General features: G+C 42.6%; 2 protein-coding genes across 2 annotated transcripts in view; both read right to left on the bottom strand.

Moving 5' to 3' along the window:
• The window catches only part of LOC110506946 (neuronal acetylcholine receptor subunit alpha-7), an 82,513-nt gene extending 71,219 nt beyond the window's left edge, over positions 1-11,294 (bottom strand). The window contains exon 1 of the mRNA XM_090223053.1: positions 10,971-11,294. Coding sequence (XP_090079179.1) covers positions 10,971-10,986 — 16 coding nt within the window. The 5' untranslated portion in view covers positions 10,987-11,294. The remainder of the gene's footprint in view (positions 1-10,970) is intronic.
• adamts7 (ADAM metallopeptidase with thrombospondin type 1 motif 7) overlaps positions 1-21,479 on the bottom strand; it is a 172,360-nt gene that overhangs the window by 16,141 nt on the left and 134,740 nt on the right. The window contains exon 23 of the mRNA XM_090223052.1: positions 15,410-15,572. Coding sequence (XP_090079178.1) covers positions 15,410-15,572 — 163 coding nt within the window. The remainder of the gene's footprint in view (positions 1-15,409; positions 15,573-21,479) is intronic.

Consider the following 21,479-nt stretch of genomic DNA (forward strand, 5'->3'; position numbering starts at 1 on the left):
TAGGGTTGGAAGCCTGAAGCATAAGGGAGGGAAGCCTATTATTATTTGACCATGCTGGTCATTTATGAACATTTGAACATCTTGGCCATGTTCTGTTATAATCTCCACCCGGCACAGCCAGAAGAGGACTGGCCACCCCACATAGCCTGGTTCCTCTCTAGGTTTCTTCCTAGGTTTTGGCCTTTCTAGGGAGTTTTTCCTAGCCACCATGCTTCTACACCAGCATTGATTGCTGTTTGGGGTTTTAGGCTGAGTTTATGTACAGCACTTTGTGATATCAGCTGATGTACGAAGGGCTTTATAAATACATTTGATTTGATTTGATTTTCTGAAGCATAAGGAAGGGAAGCCTGAAGCATTAGGGAGGGAAGCCTGAAGCATAAGGGAGGGAAGCCTGAATCATCATGGAGGGAAGCCTGAAGCATCATGGAGGGAAGCCTGAAGCATAATGATGGAAGCCTGAAGCATCATGGAGGGAAGCCTGAAGCATAATGGAGGGAAGCCTGAAGCATCATGGAGGGAAGCCTGAAGCATAATGGAGGGAAGCCTGAAGCATAATGGATGGAAGCCTGAAGCATAATGGAGGGAAGCCTGAAGCATAATGGAGGGAAACCTGAAGCATAATGGAGGGAAGTCTGAAGCATAATGGATGGAAGCCTGATGCATAAGGGCGGGAAGCCTGATGCATAATGGAGGGAAGCCTGAAGCATAATGGATGGAAGCCTGAAGCATAATGAGGGAAGCCTGAAGCATAATGAGGGAAGCCTGAAGCATAATGAGGGAAGCCTGAAGCATAATGGATGGAAGCCTGAAGCATAATGAGGGAAGCCTGAAGCATAATGGCTGGAAGCCTGAAGCATAATGAGGGAAGCCTGAAGCATAATGGATGGAAGCCTGAAGCATAATGAGGGAAGCCTGAAGCATAATGAGGGAAGCCTGAAGCATAATGAGGGAAGCCTGAAGCATAATGATAGAAGCCTGAAGCATTAGGAAGGGAATCCTGAAGCATAATGAGGGAAGCCTGAAGCATTAGGAAGGGAAGCCTGAAGCATAACGAGGGAAGCCTGAAGCATACACTGATTTCCCTGTTGCTGTAAGTGGATTATAGACGAGAAATGTAACTGTTTATCACATGCTGGCTCATGCTTTACCTCTGTCTTCTTCAATACGTAGCGCACACACACACACACACACCATACCACACTTCCTGTTTGAAGCATGAGAGCGAAGTTTGACGGAAATGGCCTTTTAAATTGTATTTTATGTTGTTTTATTCTTAGCCCCTTATTGACTAGTCCTTCTGTCTGCTTATATGATTCACATGGTAGAGAGGGGGCTACAGCAGAATGAATGACTTTCCACCAGAGAAGCTCCATTAAAGTCCCCTACCACGTGTATCAGACAGGTGGACACGTGTGATAACACAGACCTGCTCAGTGCCAATCCAACCAGGTTGATACATGTTTTTCTATAAGCTTTTGTCTGTCTTATTAGCCTTTTCACCTGGGTGTTCCAGGCAGAGAAACCACATGAATTCTCTGTTATGAACTATTTCATCCAAGGTCCTGTAATAGAATGTGAAGAACTGAGGCTTTGTGTGGACTGGTCCAATTTGAGGGAAGAAACACTGATGGGGTCTTTCATCTGGCTCTATACAGGGCTAATGGAAGAACAAGGCACAGTGTATTCACTGCACCAGCAGCACTACCATAGAAGACACCTGATGTTCACTCAAACTGTTATTGAGTCAGTGAGAGGCCACGTTGTGAGCATATGAACATACTGCTCTACTTTTGTTCATGGTGTGGAGCACTTCAGTGGAGGACAGAGCTTTTACAAATGTTACATACAACGGTCACCACACCAGTATTCTTTAGTATTCTTCAAATCAGGATGCTATTGTTATTAGATGTGTTATAGTGCTGCTTATGTAGCATGAACAAACCTTAATGAGATTCATGCGCCCACCAGTACCCCCCAGTCAGTCAGTACCAGTACCTCCCAGTCCGTCAGTACCAGTATCCCCCAGTCAGTCAGTACCAGTATCCCCCAGTCAGTCAGTACCAGTACCTCCCAGTCAGTCAGTACCAGTATCCCCCAGTCCGTCAGTACCAGTATCCCCCAGTCCGTTAGTACCAGTACCCCCCAGTCCGTCAGTACCAGTACCCCCCAGTCAGTCAGTACCAGTACCCCCAGTCAGTCAGTACCAGGACCCCCCAGTTAGTCAGTACCAGTATCCCCCAGTCAGTCAGTACCAGTACCTCCCAGTCAGTCAGTACCAGTACCCCCAGTCAGTCAGTACCAGTATCCCCAGTCAGTCAGTACCAGTACCTCCCAGTCCGTCAGTACCAAGACTCCCCCAGTCCGTCAGTACCAGTATCCCCCAGTCCATCAGTACCAAGACTCCCCCAGTCCGTCAGTACCAGTACCCCCCAGTCAGTCAGTACCAGTACCCCCCAGTCCGTCAGTACCAGTATCCCCCAGTCAGTCAGTACCAGTATCCCCCAGTCAGTCAGTACCAGTACCTCCCAGTCAGTCAGTACCAGTACCCCCAGTCAGTCAGTACCAGTATCCCCCACTCAGTCAGTACCAGTACCTCCCAGTCAGTCAGTACCAGTACCCCCCAGTCAGTCAGTACCAGTACCTCCCAGTCCGTCAGTACCAAGACTCCCCCAGTCAGTCAGTACCAGGACCCCCCAGTTAGTCAGTACCCGTATCCCCCAGTCCGCCAGTACCAAGACTCCCCAGTCCGTCAGTACCAAGACTCCCCTAGTTAGTCAATACCAGTACCCCCAGTCAGTCAGTACCAAGACTCCCCAGTTAGTCAGTACCAGGACCCCCCAGTCCGTCAGTACCAGTATCCCCCAGTCAGTCTGAAGACTGGCATGCCAGGCAGTGACATGGACATACTCTGGGGATTGTAGGTTTCTGTTTCTGGGTAAGAAAGGTATGAGACCCTGGACTGGTTCTCTCCCATAAGACCTTGATGGCGTGACACACCTGACACTTTGTAAAGCCCAGGTACACACACTTCCCTCTGGGGGAATAGCCATGACACTTACATGCATGAATACACAGAGACACACATTCGCATGCATGAACACACATGAATGAACGTACGCACGCATGCTAGAGGTCTTCACGGGTCCAAAAAGTTAGACCCCTTCCGAAATGGACCTGCGGCTTTCACACCCGGACCGAATATATGTTTTTGAAATATAGAGACCTGTTCCGAACGGACCCAAGGACAACTAGACTCGTACCATATAGACCAGATAGTATCAGGTCATATCGACCTGAGAGTATCAGTACCCGATCCCATCCGAATCAAATCAAAGTTTATTTGTCTCGTGCGCCGAATACAACAGGTATTTACAGTGAAATGCTACTTAAAGGCTCTAACCAATTGAGCAAAAAAAAGGTATGTGTGTGTGTGTGTAGGTAAGTAAAGAAATAAAACAACAGTAAAAAGACATTTGAAACTAACAGTAGCAAGGCTCTATACAGACACCGGCTAGTCAGGCTCATTAAGATAGTATGTACATGTAAGTACCGTTAAAGTGACTATGCTTATATGATGAACTGAGAGTAGCAGTAGCGTAAAAAGAGGGGTTGGCGGGTGGTGGGACACAATGCACATAGCCAGGTTAGCCAATGTGCGGGAGCACTGGTTGGTCGGGCCAATTGAGGTAGTATGTACATGAATGTATAGTTAAAGTGACTATGCATATATGATAAACAGAGAGTAGCAGCAGCGTAAAAGAGGGGTTGGGGAGGGGGTTGGCACACAATACAAATAGTCCGGGTAACCATTTGGTTACCTGTTCAGGAGTCTTATGGCTTTGGGGTAAAAACTGTTGAGAAGCCTTTTTGTCCTAGACTTGGCACTCCGATACAGCTTGCCATGCGGTAGTAGAGAGAACAGTCTATGACAGGTGGCTGGGGTCTTTTTACATTTTTTATGGCCTTCCTCTGACACCGCCTGGTGTAGAGGTCCTGGATGGCAGGCAGGTTTGCCCCAGTGATGTGCTGGGCCGTACCCACTACTCTCTGAAGTGCCTTGCGGTCAGAGGCCGAGCAATTTCCGTACCAGGCAGTGATGAAACCGGTCAGGATGCTCTCGATAGTGCAGCTGCAGAACCTTTTGAGGATCTCAGGACCCATGCCAAATCTTTTTAGTTTCCTGAGTTGGAATAGGTTTTGTCGTGCCCTCTTCACGACTGTCTTGGTGTGTTTGGACCATTCTAGTTTGTTGTTGATGTGGACACCAAGGAACTTGAAGCTCTCAACCTGCTCCACTACAGCCCCGTTGAGGAGAATGGGGGTATGCTCGGTCCTCCTTTTCCTGTAGTCCACAATCATCTCCTTAGTCTTGGTTACGTTGAGGGATAGGTTGTTATTCTGGCACAACCCAGCCAGGTCTCTGACCTCCTCCCTATAGGCTGTCTCGTCGTTGTCGGTGATCAGGCCTACCACTGTTGTGTCGTCTGCAAACTTAATGATGGTGTTGGAGTCGTGCTTGGCTATGCAGTTGTGGGTGAACAGGGAGTACAGGAGGGGACTGAGCACTGAGCACATGTTGTTACCTACCCTCACTACCTGGGGGCGGCCCGTCAGGACGTCCAGGATCCAGTTGCAGAGGGAGGTGTTTAGTTCTAGGTTCCTTAGCTTAGTGATGAGCTTTGAGGGTACTATGGTGTTGAACGCTGAGCTGTAGTCAATGAATATCATTCTCACATAGGTGCTCCTTATGTCCAGGTGGGAAAGCGCAGTGTGGAGTGCAATAGAGATTGCATCATCTGTGGATCTGTTTGGGCGGTATGCAAATTGGAGTGGGTCTAGGGTTTCTGGGATAATGGTGTTGATGTGCGCCATTACTAGCCTTTCAAAGCACTTCATGGCTACGGATGTGAGTGCTACGGGTCTGTAGTCATTTAGGCAGGTTGCCTTTGTGTTCTTGGGCACGGGGAGTATGGTGGTCTGCTTGAAACATGTTGGTATTACAGACTCAATCAGGGACATGTTGAAAATGTCAGTGAAGACACCTGCCAGTTGGTCAGCACATGCCCGGAGCACACATCCTGGTAATCCGTCTGGCTCCGCAGCCTTGTGTATGTTGACCTGTTTAAAGGTCTTACTCACATCGGCTGCGGAGAGTGTGATCACACAGTCGTCCGAAACAGCTGATGCTCTCATGCATGCTTCAGTGTTGCTTGCCTCGAAGCGAGCATAGAAGTGATTTAGCTCATCTAGTAGGCTCGTGTCACTGGGCAGCTCGCGGCTGTGCTTCCATTTGTAGTCTGTAATAGTTTGCAAGCCCTGCCACATCTGACGAGCGTCTGAGCCGGTGTAGTATGATTCATTCTTAGCCCTGTATTGACGATTTGCGTGTTTGATGGTTCGTCGCAGGGCATAGCGGGATTTCTTGTAAGCTTCCAGGTTAGAGTCCCGCCCCTTGCGAGGAAAAAGGGTAGGCTTGCAAGCCGAAGAACACCATCCCAACCATGAAGCATGGGGTGGCAGCATCATGTTGTGGGGGTGCTTTTGCTGCAGGAGGGACTGGTGCACTTCACAAAATAGGCGGCATCCTGAGGAATGAAAATTATGTGGATTGTGGAAGACTACCCGAAACGTTTGACCCAAGTTAAACAATTTAAAGGCAATGTTACCAATTGAGTGTATGTAAACTTCTGACCCACTGGGAATGTGATGAAGGAAATAAAAGCTGAAATAAATCATTCTCTCTACTATTATTCTGACATTTCACATTCTTATAATAAAGTGGTGACCTAAAACAGGGGATTTTTACTAGGATTAAATGTCAGGAATTGTGAAAAGCTGAGTTTAAATGTATTTGGCTAAGGTGTATGTAAACTTCAGACTTCAACTGTAACTCTTTGTGTTGTTGTTTGTTTAGTGTTTTCCAATTTTGACAGAAGTGGCTAGTCTATGGATTCTTCAATTACATTGAGCTGATTTCTGACGTGCTGTTCCTTCTTTTTCTGTAGTGTATTTCTGTATTGTTTTAGTGATTCACCATAAAGAAGGTGTAGGCTCAGGTTTTCTGGGTCTCCGTGTTTTTGGTTGGATAGGTTACTCAATTCCTTTCTTAGGTTTTTGCATTCTTCATCAAACCATTTTTCATTGTTGTTTATTGTCTGTTAGACATTTTTAGATTTGATAGGGAAGCTAAGAGGTCAAATATATGGTTTAGGTTTTCTACTGCCAAGTTTACAACTTCAGTGAAACATTTTGTCCAGGAAGTTGTCTAAAAGGGATTGAGTATGTTGTTGCCTAATTGTTTTTTGGTAGATTTCCAAACTGCATTCCTTCCATCTATAGCATTTCTTAATGTTACTCAGTTCCTTTGGCTTTGATGCCTCATGATTGAGTATTGCTCTGTTCAAGTAGACTGTGATTTTGCTGTGATGTGATAAGGGTGTCAGTGGACTGACGGAATACTCTGAGACTCTGGGTTGAGGTCAGTGATAAAGTAGTCTACAGTACTACTGCTAAGAAATGAGCTATAGGTCTACCTACCGTAGGAGTCCCATCGAAGCCTACCATTGACTATGTACATACCCAGTGTGCGACAGAGCTGCAGGAGTTGTGACCCGTTTTTGTTGGTTATGATGTTTTAGTTGTGCCTAGGGGGGCATATGGGGCGGGGAATGCTGTCACCTCCAGGTAGGTGTTTGTCCCCGTGTGCTGAGGATGTCAGATTCTTGTCCAGTTCTGGCATTTAGGTCGCCACAGACTAGTACATGTCCCTGGGCCTGGAAATGATTGATTTCCCCCTCCAGGATGGAGAAGCTGTCTTCATTAAAGTATGGGGATTCTAGTGGGGTGATATAGGTAGCACACAGGAGGAAATGTTTCTCTGCTGAGATAATTTCCTTTTTAATTTCTACCCAAATGTAAAACGTTCCTGTTTTGATTAATTTAAGAGTGAGTTAGGTCCTCTTGCTCTCTCTCGCGCTCTCTCTCCCTTTCCCAAGGTTGCTGTTGACGCATATCCCCCGGTAGTTATTGGGGTCAAATAATGCACTATATTAAAGTATTCAGCACAACATAACAATGTGGTTTTGAATTGTTAGCTACAAAGTTTATGCTGCAAGCTTAATAAACAGTGATTTACAACTGCCCTCAACCAGTGTTGTTTCCATGATGTAATCTGGACAAGGACAAGTCATACCAAGGTCAAATCCTCCAGGAGATGGACCACACAGAGACTTTAAAAAGACAAAATGGCCACCATTCTCAACATACCTCAGGGATTTGAAGGAAACACCTCTCTGGGTAGTGGTGAATGTCAGCAGTTAAGACAGGATCTGCGCCACTACGCCTCTCCGAGACTGGATTACAGAGATTATAGTTTTATACCACAGATCATTATTTGGGGATAGAAGCATTTGAAATGCCACAGCAATATTTCAACAAGAACATTTCTCCAGTCAACATCCTAAAGTCAGACAAACAGAAATAATAAAATATCTGCTAACACAAAAATAGAAGCTTCGTACTAGCCAACCAATTGTCTTCACAGGGCATGTGAGTACCACCCTCACAGACAGCACAAATGAGCAAAAACAAAATGTAGCCTTGAGTGTTTTTTGAAGGGAAAACTTTTGCATGCCAAAATCTTATTGAAAAAAATCTGCAAAAGCCTCGTTGATTGATCACTAAAATATAATTGTGCTGCAAGAGAGATGTGGACTGCTCAACGGAGCACACAAGTCCAAATACCACAGACACTGCAAATGAGCCAAAATAACTTGTCTCTGAATAACGTTACATTTAGAGTAATGTTTTTTTTCCGGGTTGATAACAGAGGTGCCTATGTCACAATCAGTCCTCAGCCGAAGAATAATGAGACATTCTTATGCAATTAAACTGACACACAGTGGGGCCATTATCAACACCCATATAATGGAATTACATGTACAGCTAAGAGCCAAGAGTTGTTGTGGACTTGGCCATGAGTCAGAACCTTCCTCTGTTTCAACAGAACTGGAGCTCCAGGCCCAAACCCATGTGGGTCATGGACCTCAAGGCTTCCATTAAAGACAGAGGCATGACAGCCATCATGATCATTTCCCTTATTCACTGTCTGCTTTCACTTATCAAACGCCAACCATTCCGGAACATTTCATTCTTATTCTTGTGATAAACCATCCCAACCAGCCCAAACAAAAAGGCTTTTATGGTGGCAAACTGTGGTCTGGTACTCCACAGGCTTTGTGAAATAGCAACAGACATTCCACACCATTAGGGGAATGGTTAGAGGAGAAGTCTCTACAACGCTGATGCTGTTATCTTTTATAGCTTAGCAACCTCTTTCAGAAGCTTCAAATCAAAACATAGCAAGCACGATGTTGACAACTATACTAAATATAGTGGATTACCACAAGGCCTGAACTGTGATGTTAATACAAAACAGAATATAAGTCTGCATACTGTACTTTCTATGTAACGGCGTGGGCCTGTTCTGAATACGTGTTGAAATCAAATCATTAGCAATAGCGACTAGAGCAACTCATTTTTTTTTTGGGGGGGGGGGGGGACTGGTAAACTGCGATGCGTATTTTTTGCATAGAAGGGTCTGAACAATGTGGTCGACATGTGAGTTCAAATGTGGTTGACTCCTGGACTTCCCAGTCTGCTATATTCTTCCTGTTATATCCCTCCAAGGCAGACGGTGACGGTGCAATGTCTGGTATATTTAACAAGTAACAATGCATGTCTTTAAAAACGTTCCTACCGTAGTAGACAACATAAATCTCCCATTACCTGTGGTTGAACTGTCTATACAGCAGCCTATTCAACAGATGGCTCTAGGATTACGCTTCCAATCTGTTAGCCTTAGGATACAAACAAGTCAATACCAGCCAAACCCACCAGCTGTAGCAATAAAGCACCAGTCTGGTTGATGGATGGGTAAGAAGTCAGTCTGCCTTGCTATCCTCTTCAGTATCTCTCTCTGTGACACTTTATACAGCCAGGGTGTTCAGTAAAAACTGATCATATAGATTTTCCTACCTTGGTCATAACATTCTTGATCTTAAAATATTTTTAATAACCCCACAGCACCCACAATTGTATTTTTATTTTTTTGTGAACAAACACTCGCTCTGAATAAGAAGATAAGCTAAATGACTAAAATGTAAATGTTTTTAGTTAGAAAATGCTAAGGATAGCGGTTGGTGACAGTGGCTACGTATACAAAACAAACGTGTGGGTTAATGTCTCTCTTTGTCCATACTGCTTTTAGGGCAAGGAAACAAATACGCCATTTTTGTATGAAATGTGTATGAACTATCGCTTTAACTTAACACATCTGGTACTTGACCAGTTTTTAAAAGCAACAACTCATTTGTGTGGCAGTGGTTTCCAAAATGGTCACCATTAACCACAGTCTTGGCACTGGACCTGCTCTGAGTGGATGGATTCTTCTCTCTCTCACTACCTTATGAATCAAACTCAAGGGCTAGACCCAAAACCCAGACACTCCTTTTTGTCTTGTGGTTTCTCCTTGATAATAAAATGCAGAAGTGATGACATTCCATATCAAGCTATCAAATCCTTTCAGGATAGGTTAAGGGCTGTGTTATTCCCACTAAGATTTAGTATCAAGGTTCCTCGCTTAATTACTGCGCATAAATATTCTGAATCGCTACTGCACTGTCTCGTAAAATCAATTTCAACACGTACCAGTCTTCAAAGAGCCTTAGGGATTATAAACTGTAGTTTGATGCCTGTAAAATATGTATTCTGGATGAGAAGCCCATCTCAAAAGATTTTCACCTCTACCGTCAATTTCAACAGTGACAGGCATTGGAAGATTGGTTTACACAGAATGGTAAAAGGTTAGACGAGGTAACAACTGTCAATCAAATGCAAGACGTTGTGATATCAATGTATCATTTCAGGATCGCACCTGACACGAGCGGAGAGCTCAGATATGTTTGAATCAGGAAGGGAACTATTATGTATTATTATCCTATTACCCACTGGGCAAAAACTGGTTGAATAAACCTTTTCACGTCATTTAAATAAAAAAATAAAAAAAATGTGTTGACTTTGAATAAACTTGGAAAACGATTTGGATTTGTAAAGAAAATCATCAATGTAAGAGACCTTAATCCAATAATGTGGTGACGTTGTTCGGTTGTTTTCACGTTGAATTCATGGTAGTTGACAACTCAACCAAATGTAAATCAAATCTAGTTGTTGAAATGATTGATATGTGTGCCCAGTGGGTATCTCCTTAAAACTTGTTATGGCTGCAATCCCGCTAATGGGATCGATATGACAACTACCAGTGAAAATAGAGGGCGCCAAATTCAAACCACAGAAATCTCATAATTACAATTCCGAAAACATACTTATATCACTATACTATCTTATATCATTTTAAAGGTAATCTTGTTGTTAATCCCACCAAAGTGTCTGATTTCAAATATGCTTTTCAGCAAAAGCACTACAAACAATTATGTTAGGTCTCCACCAAACCACAATAACCACAGCCATTTTCCAGTGAAATATAGCATTCACAAAAAGCAGAAATAGAGATTAATTTTATCACTAACCTTGAATTATCTTTATCAGATGACACTCATAGGACTTCATGTTACACAATACATGCATGTTTTGTTTGATATAGTTCATATTTATATTTAAAAAATCTGAGTTTACATTGGCGTATTAGATTCACTAGTTCCAAAAACATCAAGTGATTTTGCACAGCCACATCGTTTCAACAGAAATACTCATCATAAATGTAGATGATGATACAAGTTATACACATGGAATTATAGATATACCTCTCCTTAATGCAACCGCTGTGTTAGATTTCAAAAAAAGTTTACAGAAAAAGCAACCCATGCAATAATCTGAGACGGAGCTCAGAACAGTAGCCAAATTAGCCGCCATATTGGAGTCAATAGAAACCATGATAAATGTTTCCTTACCTTTGATGAACTTCATCAGAATGTAGTCCTAGGAATCCCAGGTCCACAATAAATGCTTGATTTGTTTGAAAATGTCCGTTATTTATGTCCAATTAGCTACTTTGGTTAGCGCGTTTGGTAAACAATTCCAAAGTCACAAAGCGCATCCACTATAACGTGACGAAATGTCCAAAAGTTCCATAACAGTCAGTAGAAACATGTCAAATCAATCTTTAGAATGTTGTTTACATATATCTTGAATAACATTCCAACCGGAGAATTAGAATGACTTCAGATGAGCGGTGGAACGCAGGTCCTTCCCCTGTGAACGTGCATGGTGAAAGCATGGTCAACTCGTGGCAGTGGTGACTATTTCCTGTCTCATTCGACCCCCCTTCACATTAGAGTCATCAGACAAAGTTCTATTGACTGTTGACATAGTGGAAGGCGTAGGAAGTGAAAACTCATCCACATCTCCCTGTAATTTCAATGAGAGCTTGGTTGAAAATCTGCCACCCCCAGAAAAAATACAAACAGGAAGTGGAATTTCTCAGGTTTTTGCCTGCAATATGAGTTATGTTATACTCACAGACATAATTCAAACAGTTTTAGAAACTTCAGAGTGTTTTCTATCCAATACTAATAATACTATGCATATATTAGCAACTGAGACTGAGGAGCTGGCCGTTTACACCTTTTCATCCAAGCTACTCAATACTGCCCCTGCAGCCATAAAAAGTTAAACAACTTTCCACGAGTCTAAATGTACCTCGTGAGCCCCCAAACTGGTCTCAGAAAACACCATTCTAACACAAAAAACATGTCCTTAGAAGATAGTGTTTGGGGAGATATTTCTGGGAGACCTAAAATGGACACAGCACCCAACAGTGTAAATCCTATTTTAATTAGCAAACACTGCCAAGGCAATTTTCTATGGGTTTTTTAAATGACAGTTCAGTTAGTCCGTTTCAAGGGTGGCCAAGGTAATTATGCACCGCAAGACAAAGGTCCCTGTGTGATTGGAGTGAGATGGACATGACTGGAAAGGTAGAAATAAGCCTAACGTTCATTTAGAAAGTCAAATGAGTCGATGATAATGTCAGTCTTTAAAGTTGTAATATGTGTTTCCGGCTGATAGAGGGAGAGATAAGCTGGGCCAATAATGAATGCCACTTTATGTGCAGCTCTAGACCAGCGGTTTTCAACCGGGTGTCACGGCACACTGGTGTGCCTTGAGGAACTCTCAGGTGTGCCACGAAACCTTTCCTAATCTTCATTATTTCTTGAAACACTCACTTCTGTGAGCCTGTGAGAACCATTAGCACAGGGATAAGGTTTAATTGTAGCACAGCCAACAACAAACAGAGCATGGCTTTGGGTCTATGTTTGCAGCTTTACAATGCAGAAAAACACTCGTCTGTAGTCCAAACGGTTTAAAACTAAATATAGATTTTACCCGATCTAAAAAAATATATTTCTAGCAGGGATTTGCGGAACGCTCTTAAAGGGGTACACACAAATGAATCATGACTAAGGAACTATGAAAATAATTCAAATAAACCCTATTTAATCTATAAAAACATCTGTCACAGAAAATAGATGATTTTCAATATGGATCAGCTGAGATGGAGGTCATTACAACAAAAACAATTATTCAGCGCATCAAGGTGTGTCACCGTTCAGAAAAGGTTGGGAACCACTGTTCTAGGTACATCTGTAGCAGAGGTGCTTCGGTGAACTCTAAATGCGTGATTAGACTTGTGTTAGCTTTCCAAGCTAATGCTTTAGCTCAGTGGGCTAACAGTCTTGTAGTGTACAAAACTTGGGTCAGCCCTAAAAACTGATGGACTATTAATTAACATTTGGCCATTTTATTTCACTATATGTTTAAAATGTATATAATAACATATTTTGTGTTGCATTGGCATGATACATACTAAAGGTCAATCTTTAACACAGTTAGGTTCTCTCTTTGCTTTACACACGACAGAGAAGAGCCAGCCACCTTTCTCACAAGGATCAGATTTTCCACTGAGTAATCTTGTTTGTGTGGTGTTTGGTGGGGAGCAGGTGGCACGCTTCAATTAGGGTGAGAGAAAGCCAGTGACCCATGGGAGAGAGGCTGAAGTGGAAGGAGGAACAGGAGGGTCAGAGAACTGTTCAATCCCTGCTGGAGGCTGTTTATGGCATTCAGATTGACCCTCCACTAAACCCCAGGGATTCACACATGAACACACACACGTTGACACGAACATGTACACGCAAGTCAACCAAGTTAGCACACCTTCCTCTTCCTCCTTTCCACGTACTGTATAAGGTATATATACTGTAACATGCTTCTTGTGATAGCATGGCTACAGTATGTTTCTTGGAGAGGTCTCTCTCTCTCTCTCTCTTGAAAATCAATCATTGATATTGTCAGATAAACTGCTACAAGCTGTTAGGATGAGAATAACATAAACAACACAGGAACCACAGTGGCTTGACATTAGAGGTGTATATCACAAAACAGGATCGATGAAAGAGTCCTGCGTGGCTCAGTTGGTAGAGCATGGCAATTGCAACTCCAGGGTTGTGGGTTTGATTCCCACAGGGAACCAGTACAAAAATGTATGCATTAACTTCTGTAAGATGCCAAATGTAGCCAAATGTTAGCCATCCAACTTTTTGAAGTTATATCAGACATGGCTGTTGAGTCAGTCGTTCTCAACTAACTAGGAAGCATTGAGTTTACTGGTTATATCAGACATGGCTGTTGAGTCAGTCGTTCTCAACTAACTAGGAAGCATTGAGTTTACTGGTTATATCAGACATGGCTGTTGAGTCAGTCGTTCTCAACTAACTAGGAAGCATTGAGTTTACTGGTTATATCAGACATGGCTGTTGAGTCAGTCTTTATCAACTATCTAGGAAGCATTGAGTTTACTGGTTATATCAGACATGGCTGTTGAGTCAGTCTTTATCAACTATCTAGGAAGCATTGAGTTTACTGGTTATATCAGACATGGCTGTTGAGTCAGTCGTTCTCAACTAACTAGGAAGCATTCAGTGTTCTGGCATGCCTCACAAGCTAGCACACAATATTGCATTTCACCACCTTTTGAGTTTACAACCAACATTTAACTGCCAAAATAAAGGAAACACTTGAGTAAATGAGGCATACAAAGTATATTGAAAGCAGGTGCTTCCACACTGGTGTGGTTCCTGAGTTAATTAAGCAATTAACATCCCATCATGCTTAGGGTCATGTATAAAAATACCCAGTTGCCCATTATTTTGGCTACCATGGCTAGAAGAAGAGATCTCAGTGACTGAAAGAGGGGTCTCAAAGGAGCACAGGGGGTTTAAAGGGTGTGTGTGTGTGTGTGTGTGTGTGTGTGTGTGTGTGTGTGTGTGTGTGTGTGTGTGTGTGTGTGTGTGTGTGTGTGTGTGTGTGTGTGTGTGTGTGTGTGTCAGTCACCAGACCTCAACCCAATTTAACACTAATGGGAGATTCTGGAGTGGCACCTGAGACAGTGTTTTCCACCATCAACAAAACACCAAATTAATTTATTGTGGAAGAATGGTGTAGCAGACCTCCAATAGAGTTCCAGACACTTGTAGACTCTATGCCAAGGTGCATTGAAGCTGTTCTGGTGGCCCTACGTCCTATTAAGACTCTTTATGTTGGCGTTTCCTTTATTTTGGCAGTTGCCTGTAGATACTAAGTGACTGTTCAGAAAATGTTTTCTGAAATGTATGGCCGTGAAATAACTCTGACATAAGAGTTGTTACACAGAGCATGAAAAGGTCAGTTATGCGTATGGAAGTGGTGACAGCTACAGCCTTGAACACTGACAGAGACCAAGGAAAGTCTTAGTGTTCTTGCAAAACAAGTTATTTTGTATTACACAAATCTATAAGACTTGGCCATGAAAGAAGAGTGGTGATGTTCTTATGATTTATTGGCTTACTGTACAGACATCTTTGGTAATGGAGGCTGTTTGTCTCTCTCTCTGTCTGTCTGTCTCTCTCTCTGTCTGTCTCTCTCTCTCTCTCTGTCTGTCTGTCTCTCTCTCTCTCTGTCTGTCTGTCTGTCTCTCTCTCTCTCTGTCTGTCTGTCTGTCTCTCTCTCTCTCTGTCTGTCTCTCTCTGCCCGATTGCTTTCCGGCGTGACTGACAGCGTGCCTGTCTATCCATCTAACCCATCCATTCAGCTAAAACCAGAGGAAGTGGAGCATTTTCTAGGAAATGAAAATCTAGTTGGTGGAGCACAATGCTTAATACGTCAGGACTGTGGGTTCGATTCCCAAGGCCACCCATACGGACACCCATACGGACACCCATACGGACACCCATGACCTACATGTCAAATGTCTGTACGCATGACAATACGTCACTTTGGATGAAAGCATATTTTAAATGGTGTATATTATCATATACATTATTTAAGACAGAAAGCTGTTGTGTGGTTTACTCACCAGCGGGGCCGCTGTCACACTCATTCAGGTTACACTTCTGGCTGTTTTCTGGCCAGGGCTCAGAGTCACACTGGGCATGATCCTCCTCCTCCTCAGGCTCCGTCTTGGTGTTCACACATTTCACCAGCCTCCGCTGCACGCCGCCACCACAGGATGCAGAGCACTGGGGATGGGACACACAAACTGATATACGGAGGGCTGTTTGGACACAGTGTAGGCTGTAGGCTATAGCTGTAGGCTGCATCACGTTAAGTCATAAGCACACAGGCATGCAACCTCATGCACACACACACACACACACACACACACACACACACACACACACACACACACACACACACACACACACACCGTTTAGTCATGGTAATTAGGCTTCTCCAAGCTCTGATGCTGCTGATGGTCATTAGTAGCCTACCAAACGTACTAACTGCCTGGTTCTCAGCACTCTATTGTCCCTCTAATCACTCTGACATCAATGCAAACGTAATCGAAAATCTAAATCGAACACTTCATGAGAGCCCATGAGCTCACGTTGCTCAACATTTCTATAGGCTATGCAATTGTGTGAGAAAACAGAGTTATAGCCTCTATTTAAAAAAAAACAGGATCCCATCAGCTTTCTATAGGCTAGGCCTACTAAATGTATTTCTCAACTTTCCTCATATTAAGCACATTGCTTCTCTTTACAACAGGAGTACAGTCTACCTGTCTGGCATGAAAACGAACCACGGGAAAAGCATCTTCCATTCGCTATTTAAGTGCATAGATGACATGTATTTTTCCCCCTGCCCCTGTTTCCAGACAGGTGCATGATAATGGTTCATTCTAAATCAAAATGTCACACATACATTATTCAGCATATGTAAAGAGAAGATTAAATCAAAAATAGTCTGATGGGTGACCACATTAGCCGATCACTTGTAACTTATATTATAATTACTTGTGAATGATGCCCATTGTTTGTTGTTGCGACTTTTCATATCATAGTGCCACACCTCATGTAGCCTAGCCCATAGGCCTATTTGTTCTGATAAGATTTGTATCACAACTAAAGTGTCCAATAACTTTTTTTAAATGAAGCACATTAAATCACCTTCATAATGGGTGTAGAGCCTAACGAGCATACATATGCAATGCGGGAGTTTCACGTTTGGAGAGAATAATTTTCACCATAAAAAATGCACCTTTTTAATAAAAGCATTACATGCATCATCACATTTGGGGTCACTTTTGATGATGCTGGTGTTTTCCTGTTAATGGGACAGTCACGCTTATAACCTACTGCTGTGTGCACATTGCTGTGCTTTTAATGTGAAGAAACAGCCTGATAGTTCATCAACATGAAGCTAAACGTTCTGATCTGTCGCGTTAGCCTCATTGTGTAAAAATAGGGTTTTGGATGCTTGTGATTGTATTAATTTGGGATCTCTCTGCATCCCACAACTGTCTCAGACTATGTTTGGAATATTTATTTCTCGCACAGAATAGAATAGGTCAACTTTTGTACTTAATGTGGGATAGTAGATTGACATAGGCTAGTGCTTTTGATGTTCGTTAGGCCTACTGATCTTGTTGGCTGATGAAAATGAAATGTGGACAGTTCTTCCAATATCTGCGTGCGCAAGTTGCGTTCCTGATGTGTCCGTTTTCACTTGTAGCCTGTGAGAAAGACCTGATCACGTGACAGAGAGCTATGTGAGTGAGAGGTGCTTCGGAGCACGTAGGGAGAAGGGAATTATAATTATTATATTCAGCTCAAGGCCGCAAAAGGCAAGGATTTTTTAAAGAGGCATTACGGCCACATAAAGGGGATGACGCTGGGAAATTCCAGACATTATCAAGTGCTTGTCAAACTGTGAATGAGAGACTGATGAAGTGTGTTCAGCCTGATGAAGTGTGTACAGCCTGATGAAGTGTGTACAGCCTGATGAAGTGTGTACAGCCTGATGAAGTGTGTACAGCCTGATGAAGTGTGTACAGCCTGATGAAGTGTGTACAGCCTGATGAAGTGTGTACAGCCTGATGAAGTGTGTACAGCCTGCGCAAAAAAACAAAGCAGAGCTCATGCTTTTTAATGCAATTTTTTTTTACAAATAATTGTTGAGTCGCATCATGCAGCCTTACAATGTATAAAAAAATCTAAACATATAGCCCAACGTTTGTAGAACAAAGTTACATTAATAACTTTAAATGAAGCACATAGAAGTACCTGTTTCTTTGTTGACCGCTCAACACAGAATAGTATTCTTCATACTATAAAGTAATATAAAGTAGTATAAAATAATGTCATTCTAACCAAATCTTGTCTGCTAAATGAACTAGCGTAGCCCACAGCCATATGACATAGCTGGATCAGAACCTAACATAAGGACAACTCAGAGTCTGCTGTTCTGTTCTTCTTCACATAATGTTTCTTTAGACCTGTCTGTAATAAATCATGAATTTATTGAGAAGGTGTAGGCTATATTACATGGATTTATTGTGAAGGTGTCGGCTATATTACATGGATTTATTGAGAAGGTGTAGGCTATATTACATGGATTTATTGTGAAGGTGTCGGCTATATTACATGGATTTATTGAGAAGGTGTCGACTATATTACATGGATTTATTGAGAAGGTGTAGGCTATATTACATGGATTTATTGAGAAGGTGTCGGCTATATTACATGGATTTATTGTGAAGGTGTAGGCTATATTACATGGATTTATTGTGAAGGTGTCGGCTATATTACATGGATTTATTGTGAAGGTGTCGGCTATATTACATGGATTTATTGTGATAGTGTAGGCTATATTACATGGATTTATTGAGAAGGTGTCGGCTATATTACATGGATTTATTGAGAAGGTGTAGGCTATATTACATGGATTTATTGAGAAGGTGTCGGCTATATTACATGGATTTATTGAGAAGGTGTAGGCTATATTACATGGATTTATTGAGAAGGTGTCGGCTATATTACATGGATTTATTGAGAAGGTGTAGGCTATATTACATGGATTTATTGAGAAGGTGTAGACTATATTACATGGATTTATTGTGAAGGTGTCGGCTATATTACATGGATTTATTGAGAAGGTGTCGGCTATATTACATGGATTTATTGTGAAGGTGTAGGCTATATTACATGGATTTATTGAGAAGGTGTAGACTATATTACATGGATTTATTGAGAAGGTGTCGGCTATATTACATGGATTTATTGTGAAGGTGTAGGCTATATTACATGGATTTATTGAGAAGGTGTCGGCTATATTACATGGATTTATTGTGATAGTGTAGGCTATATTACATGGATTTATTGTGATAGTGTAGGCTATATTACATGGATTTATTGAGAAGGTGTAGGCTATATTACATGGATTTATTGAGAAGGTGTAGGCTATATTACATGGATTTATTGAGAAGGTGTCGGCTATATTACATGGATTTATTGAGAAGGTGTCGGCTATATTACATGGATTTATTGAGAAGGTGTCGGCTATATTACATGGATTTATTGAGAAGGTGTAGGCTATATTACATGGATTTATTGTGAAGGTGTCGGCTATATTACATGGATTTATTGTGATAGTGTAGGCTATATTACATGGATTTATTGAGAAGGTGTCGGCTATATTACATGGATTTATTGAGAAGGTGTAGGCTATATTACATGGATTTATTGAGAAGGTGTCGGCTATATTACATGGATTTATTGTGAAGGTGTCGGCTATATTACATGGATTTATTGAGAAGGTGTCGGCTATATTACATGGATTTATTGTGAAGGTGTCGGCTATATTACATGGATTTATTGTGAAGGTGTCGGCTATATTACATGGATTTATTGTGATAGTGTCGGCTATATTACATGGATTTATTGAGAAGGTGTAGGCTATATTACATGGATTTATTGAGAAGGTGTCGGCTATATTACATGGATTTATTGAGAAGGTGTAGGCTATATTACATGGATTTATTGAGAAGGTGTAGGCTATATTACATGGATTTATTCGACTTTTTAAAATGTAGATGTTCCAAAGGTCTGCATTAGTGGCTTGTAGGCTGTGTGTGGAAGCTAGAAGATGCTAAATGTGTTGATGTTGATTAACGGTCAATTACCGTGAGACCGGCAGTTATTTGCTTGACCATCACCGCTACAGCCCTATATGTGACTACCTGCTGCAATACTGTACTGGTGTTGTGTGTGTCCCTTAACAGATAAAGACATGGAGTGCAATCCTCCCAAAAGGTTCAATAATGATCCAGTCCTATGGCAGTAACAAGACAAGATGTTTTCCACAGCAGAACAGGCAAACACAGTTTTAATCACAGTTCACCAAGAACATTGATTGACAACAGGCGGTGATTGATCCGGTCGGTAATGAGCAGTAACTACGACATCAGTCCATTTATAGAGTGTTCTTGATCACAGTAATTAGATTAGATGCACAGCGTCTGCCACAAACCTAGGCTACCCTCGTCAATAGCTTCCATGCTTCCTATAGTGTACCACACCAGCCTGGCTCAGCCTGGCTCTCCCTCCTCTTAAGGCCATTACCACCGAGCAAATCAAAGCACATCAGCTACACAGCAGCAGGCCTGATGGCTGCATCTCCCCCACATTCTAATCATGGTGAAAGTCATTCCTCATCAAGCCCCTGAGGTGGGCACGTGCCTGGCACACACAAACACACAGATCCATAGGGACCCTGGCTCTGTGTGTGTGCTCGTGTTAAGCTAGGTCAGACACTAGCTTGAGGGAGGCAATACAAAGGCTTAGTGGAGGACTTGGTGTGTGTGCATTTTCTCTTCCTCTCTCCCTCCTAGTAAAGGGTGTCTTGCAGTTTTGACGTGGTTTGGGATTAAAGCAGTACTTGCTGCTATCAACGACTGGTTTGGCTGCAACTTCTGAGGGAAGATGGAAGGAGTGATGGAGGGGGTTGTGGGCTCTGGATGAGTCATGTAATTGGTGGTTGAACAGCATGAGGTCTGAAACATGTTGGGGTGCTCATCTTCTGCAGCTTGAAGCCAATCATCATTTTTGTAGTTTTTTAGTTCAGACTCAGAAATTGCTTTGCATTGCGGGTTTTAACAAAACCACAGTCATTCTATTCTTTGCTGAAGAGAAAGTCTTTGTAGAGTTCTCATGAGGTAATATGAGTTTCTGTGTTATTCAAAGCAAAGCAAAGCTCCATTTTCATTCAGTTACAATTTGCATGCGTTTGTGAATTTCCCACCTAGGGGTTCCCTTCTGTTCTACTCTCCCACCTAGGAGTTCCCTTCTGTTCTACTCTCCCACCTAGGAGTTCCCTTCTGTTCTACACTCCCACCTAGGAGTTCCCTTCTATTCTACACTCCCACCTAGGGGTTCCCTTCTGTTCTACTCTCCCACCTAGGAGTTCCCTTCTGTTCTACTCTCCCACCTAGGAGTTCCCTTCTGTTCTACTCTCCCACCTAGGAGTTCCCTTCTGTTCTACACTCCCACCTAGGAGTTCCCTTCTATTCTACTCTCCCACCTAGGAGTTCCCTTCTGTTCTACTCTCCCACCCAGGAGTTCCATTCTATTCTACTCTCCCACCTAGGAGTTCCCTTCTATTCTACTCTCCCACCTAGGAGTTCCCTTCTGTTCTACTCTCCCACCTAGGAGTTCCCTTCTGTTCTACTCTCCCACCTAGGAGTTCCATTCTATTCTACTCTCCCACCTAGGAGTTCCATTCTATTCTACTCTCCCACCTAGGAGTTCCCTTCGGTTCTACTCTCCCACCTAGGAGTTCCATTCTATTCTACTCTCCCACCTAGGAGTTCCCTTCTGTTCTACTCTCCCACCTAGGAGTTCCATTCTATTCTACTCTCCCACCTAGGAGTTCCATTCTATTCTACTCTCCCACCTAGGAGTTCCATTCTATTCTACTCTCCCACCTAGGAGTTCCATTCTATTCTACTCTCCCACCTAGGAGTTCCATTCTATTCTACTCTCCCACCTAGGAGTTCCATTCTATTCTACTCTCCCACCTAGGAGTTCCATTCTATTCTACTCTCCCACCTAGGAGTTCCCTTCGGTTCTACTCTCCCACCTAGGAGT

The sequence above is a fragment of the Oncorhynchus mykiss genome, chromosome 26 (genome assembly GCF_057628025.1).
Source record: "Oncorhynchus mykiss isolate SJ-2025 chromosome 26, ASM5762802v1, whole genome shotgun sequence".
Lineage (NCBI taxonomy): Eukaryota > Metazoa > Chordata > Actinopteri > Salmoniformes > Salmonidae > Oncorhynchus > Oncorhynchus mykiss.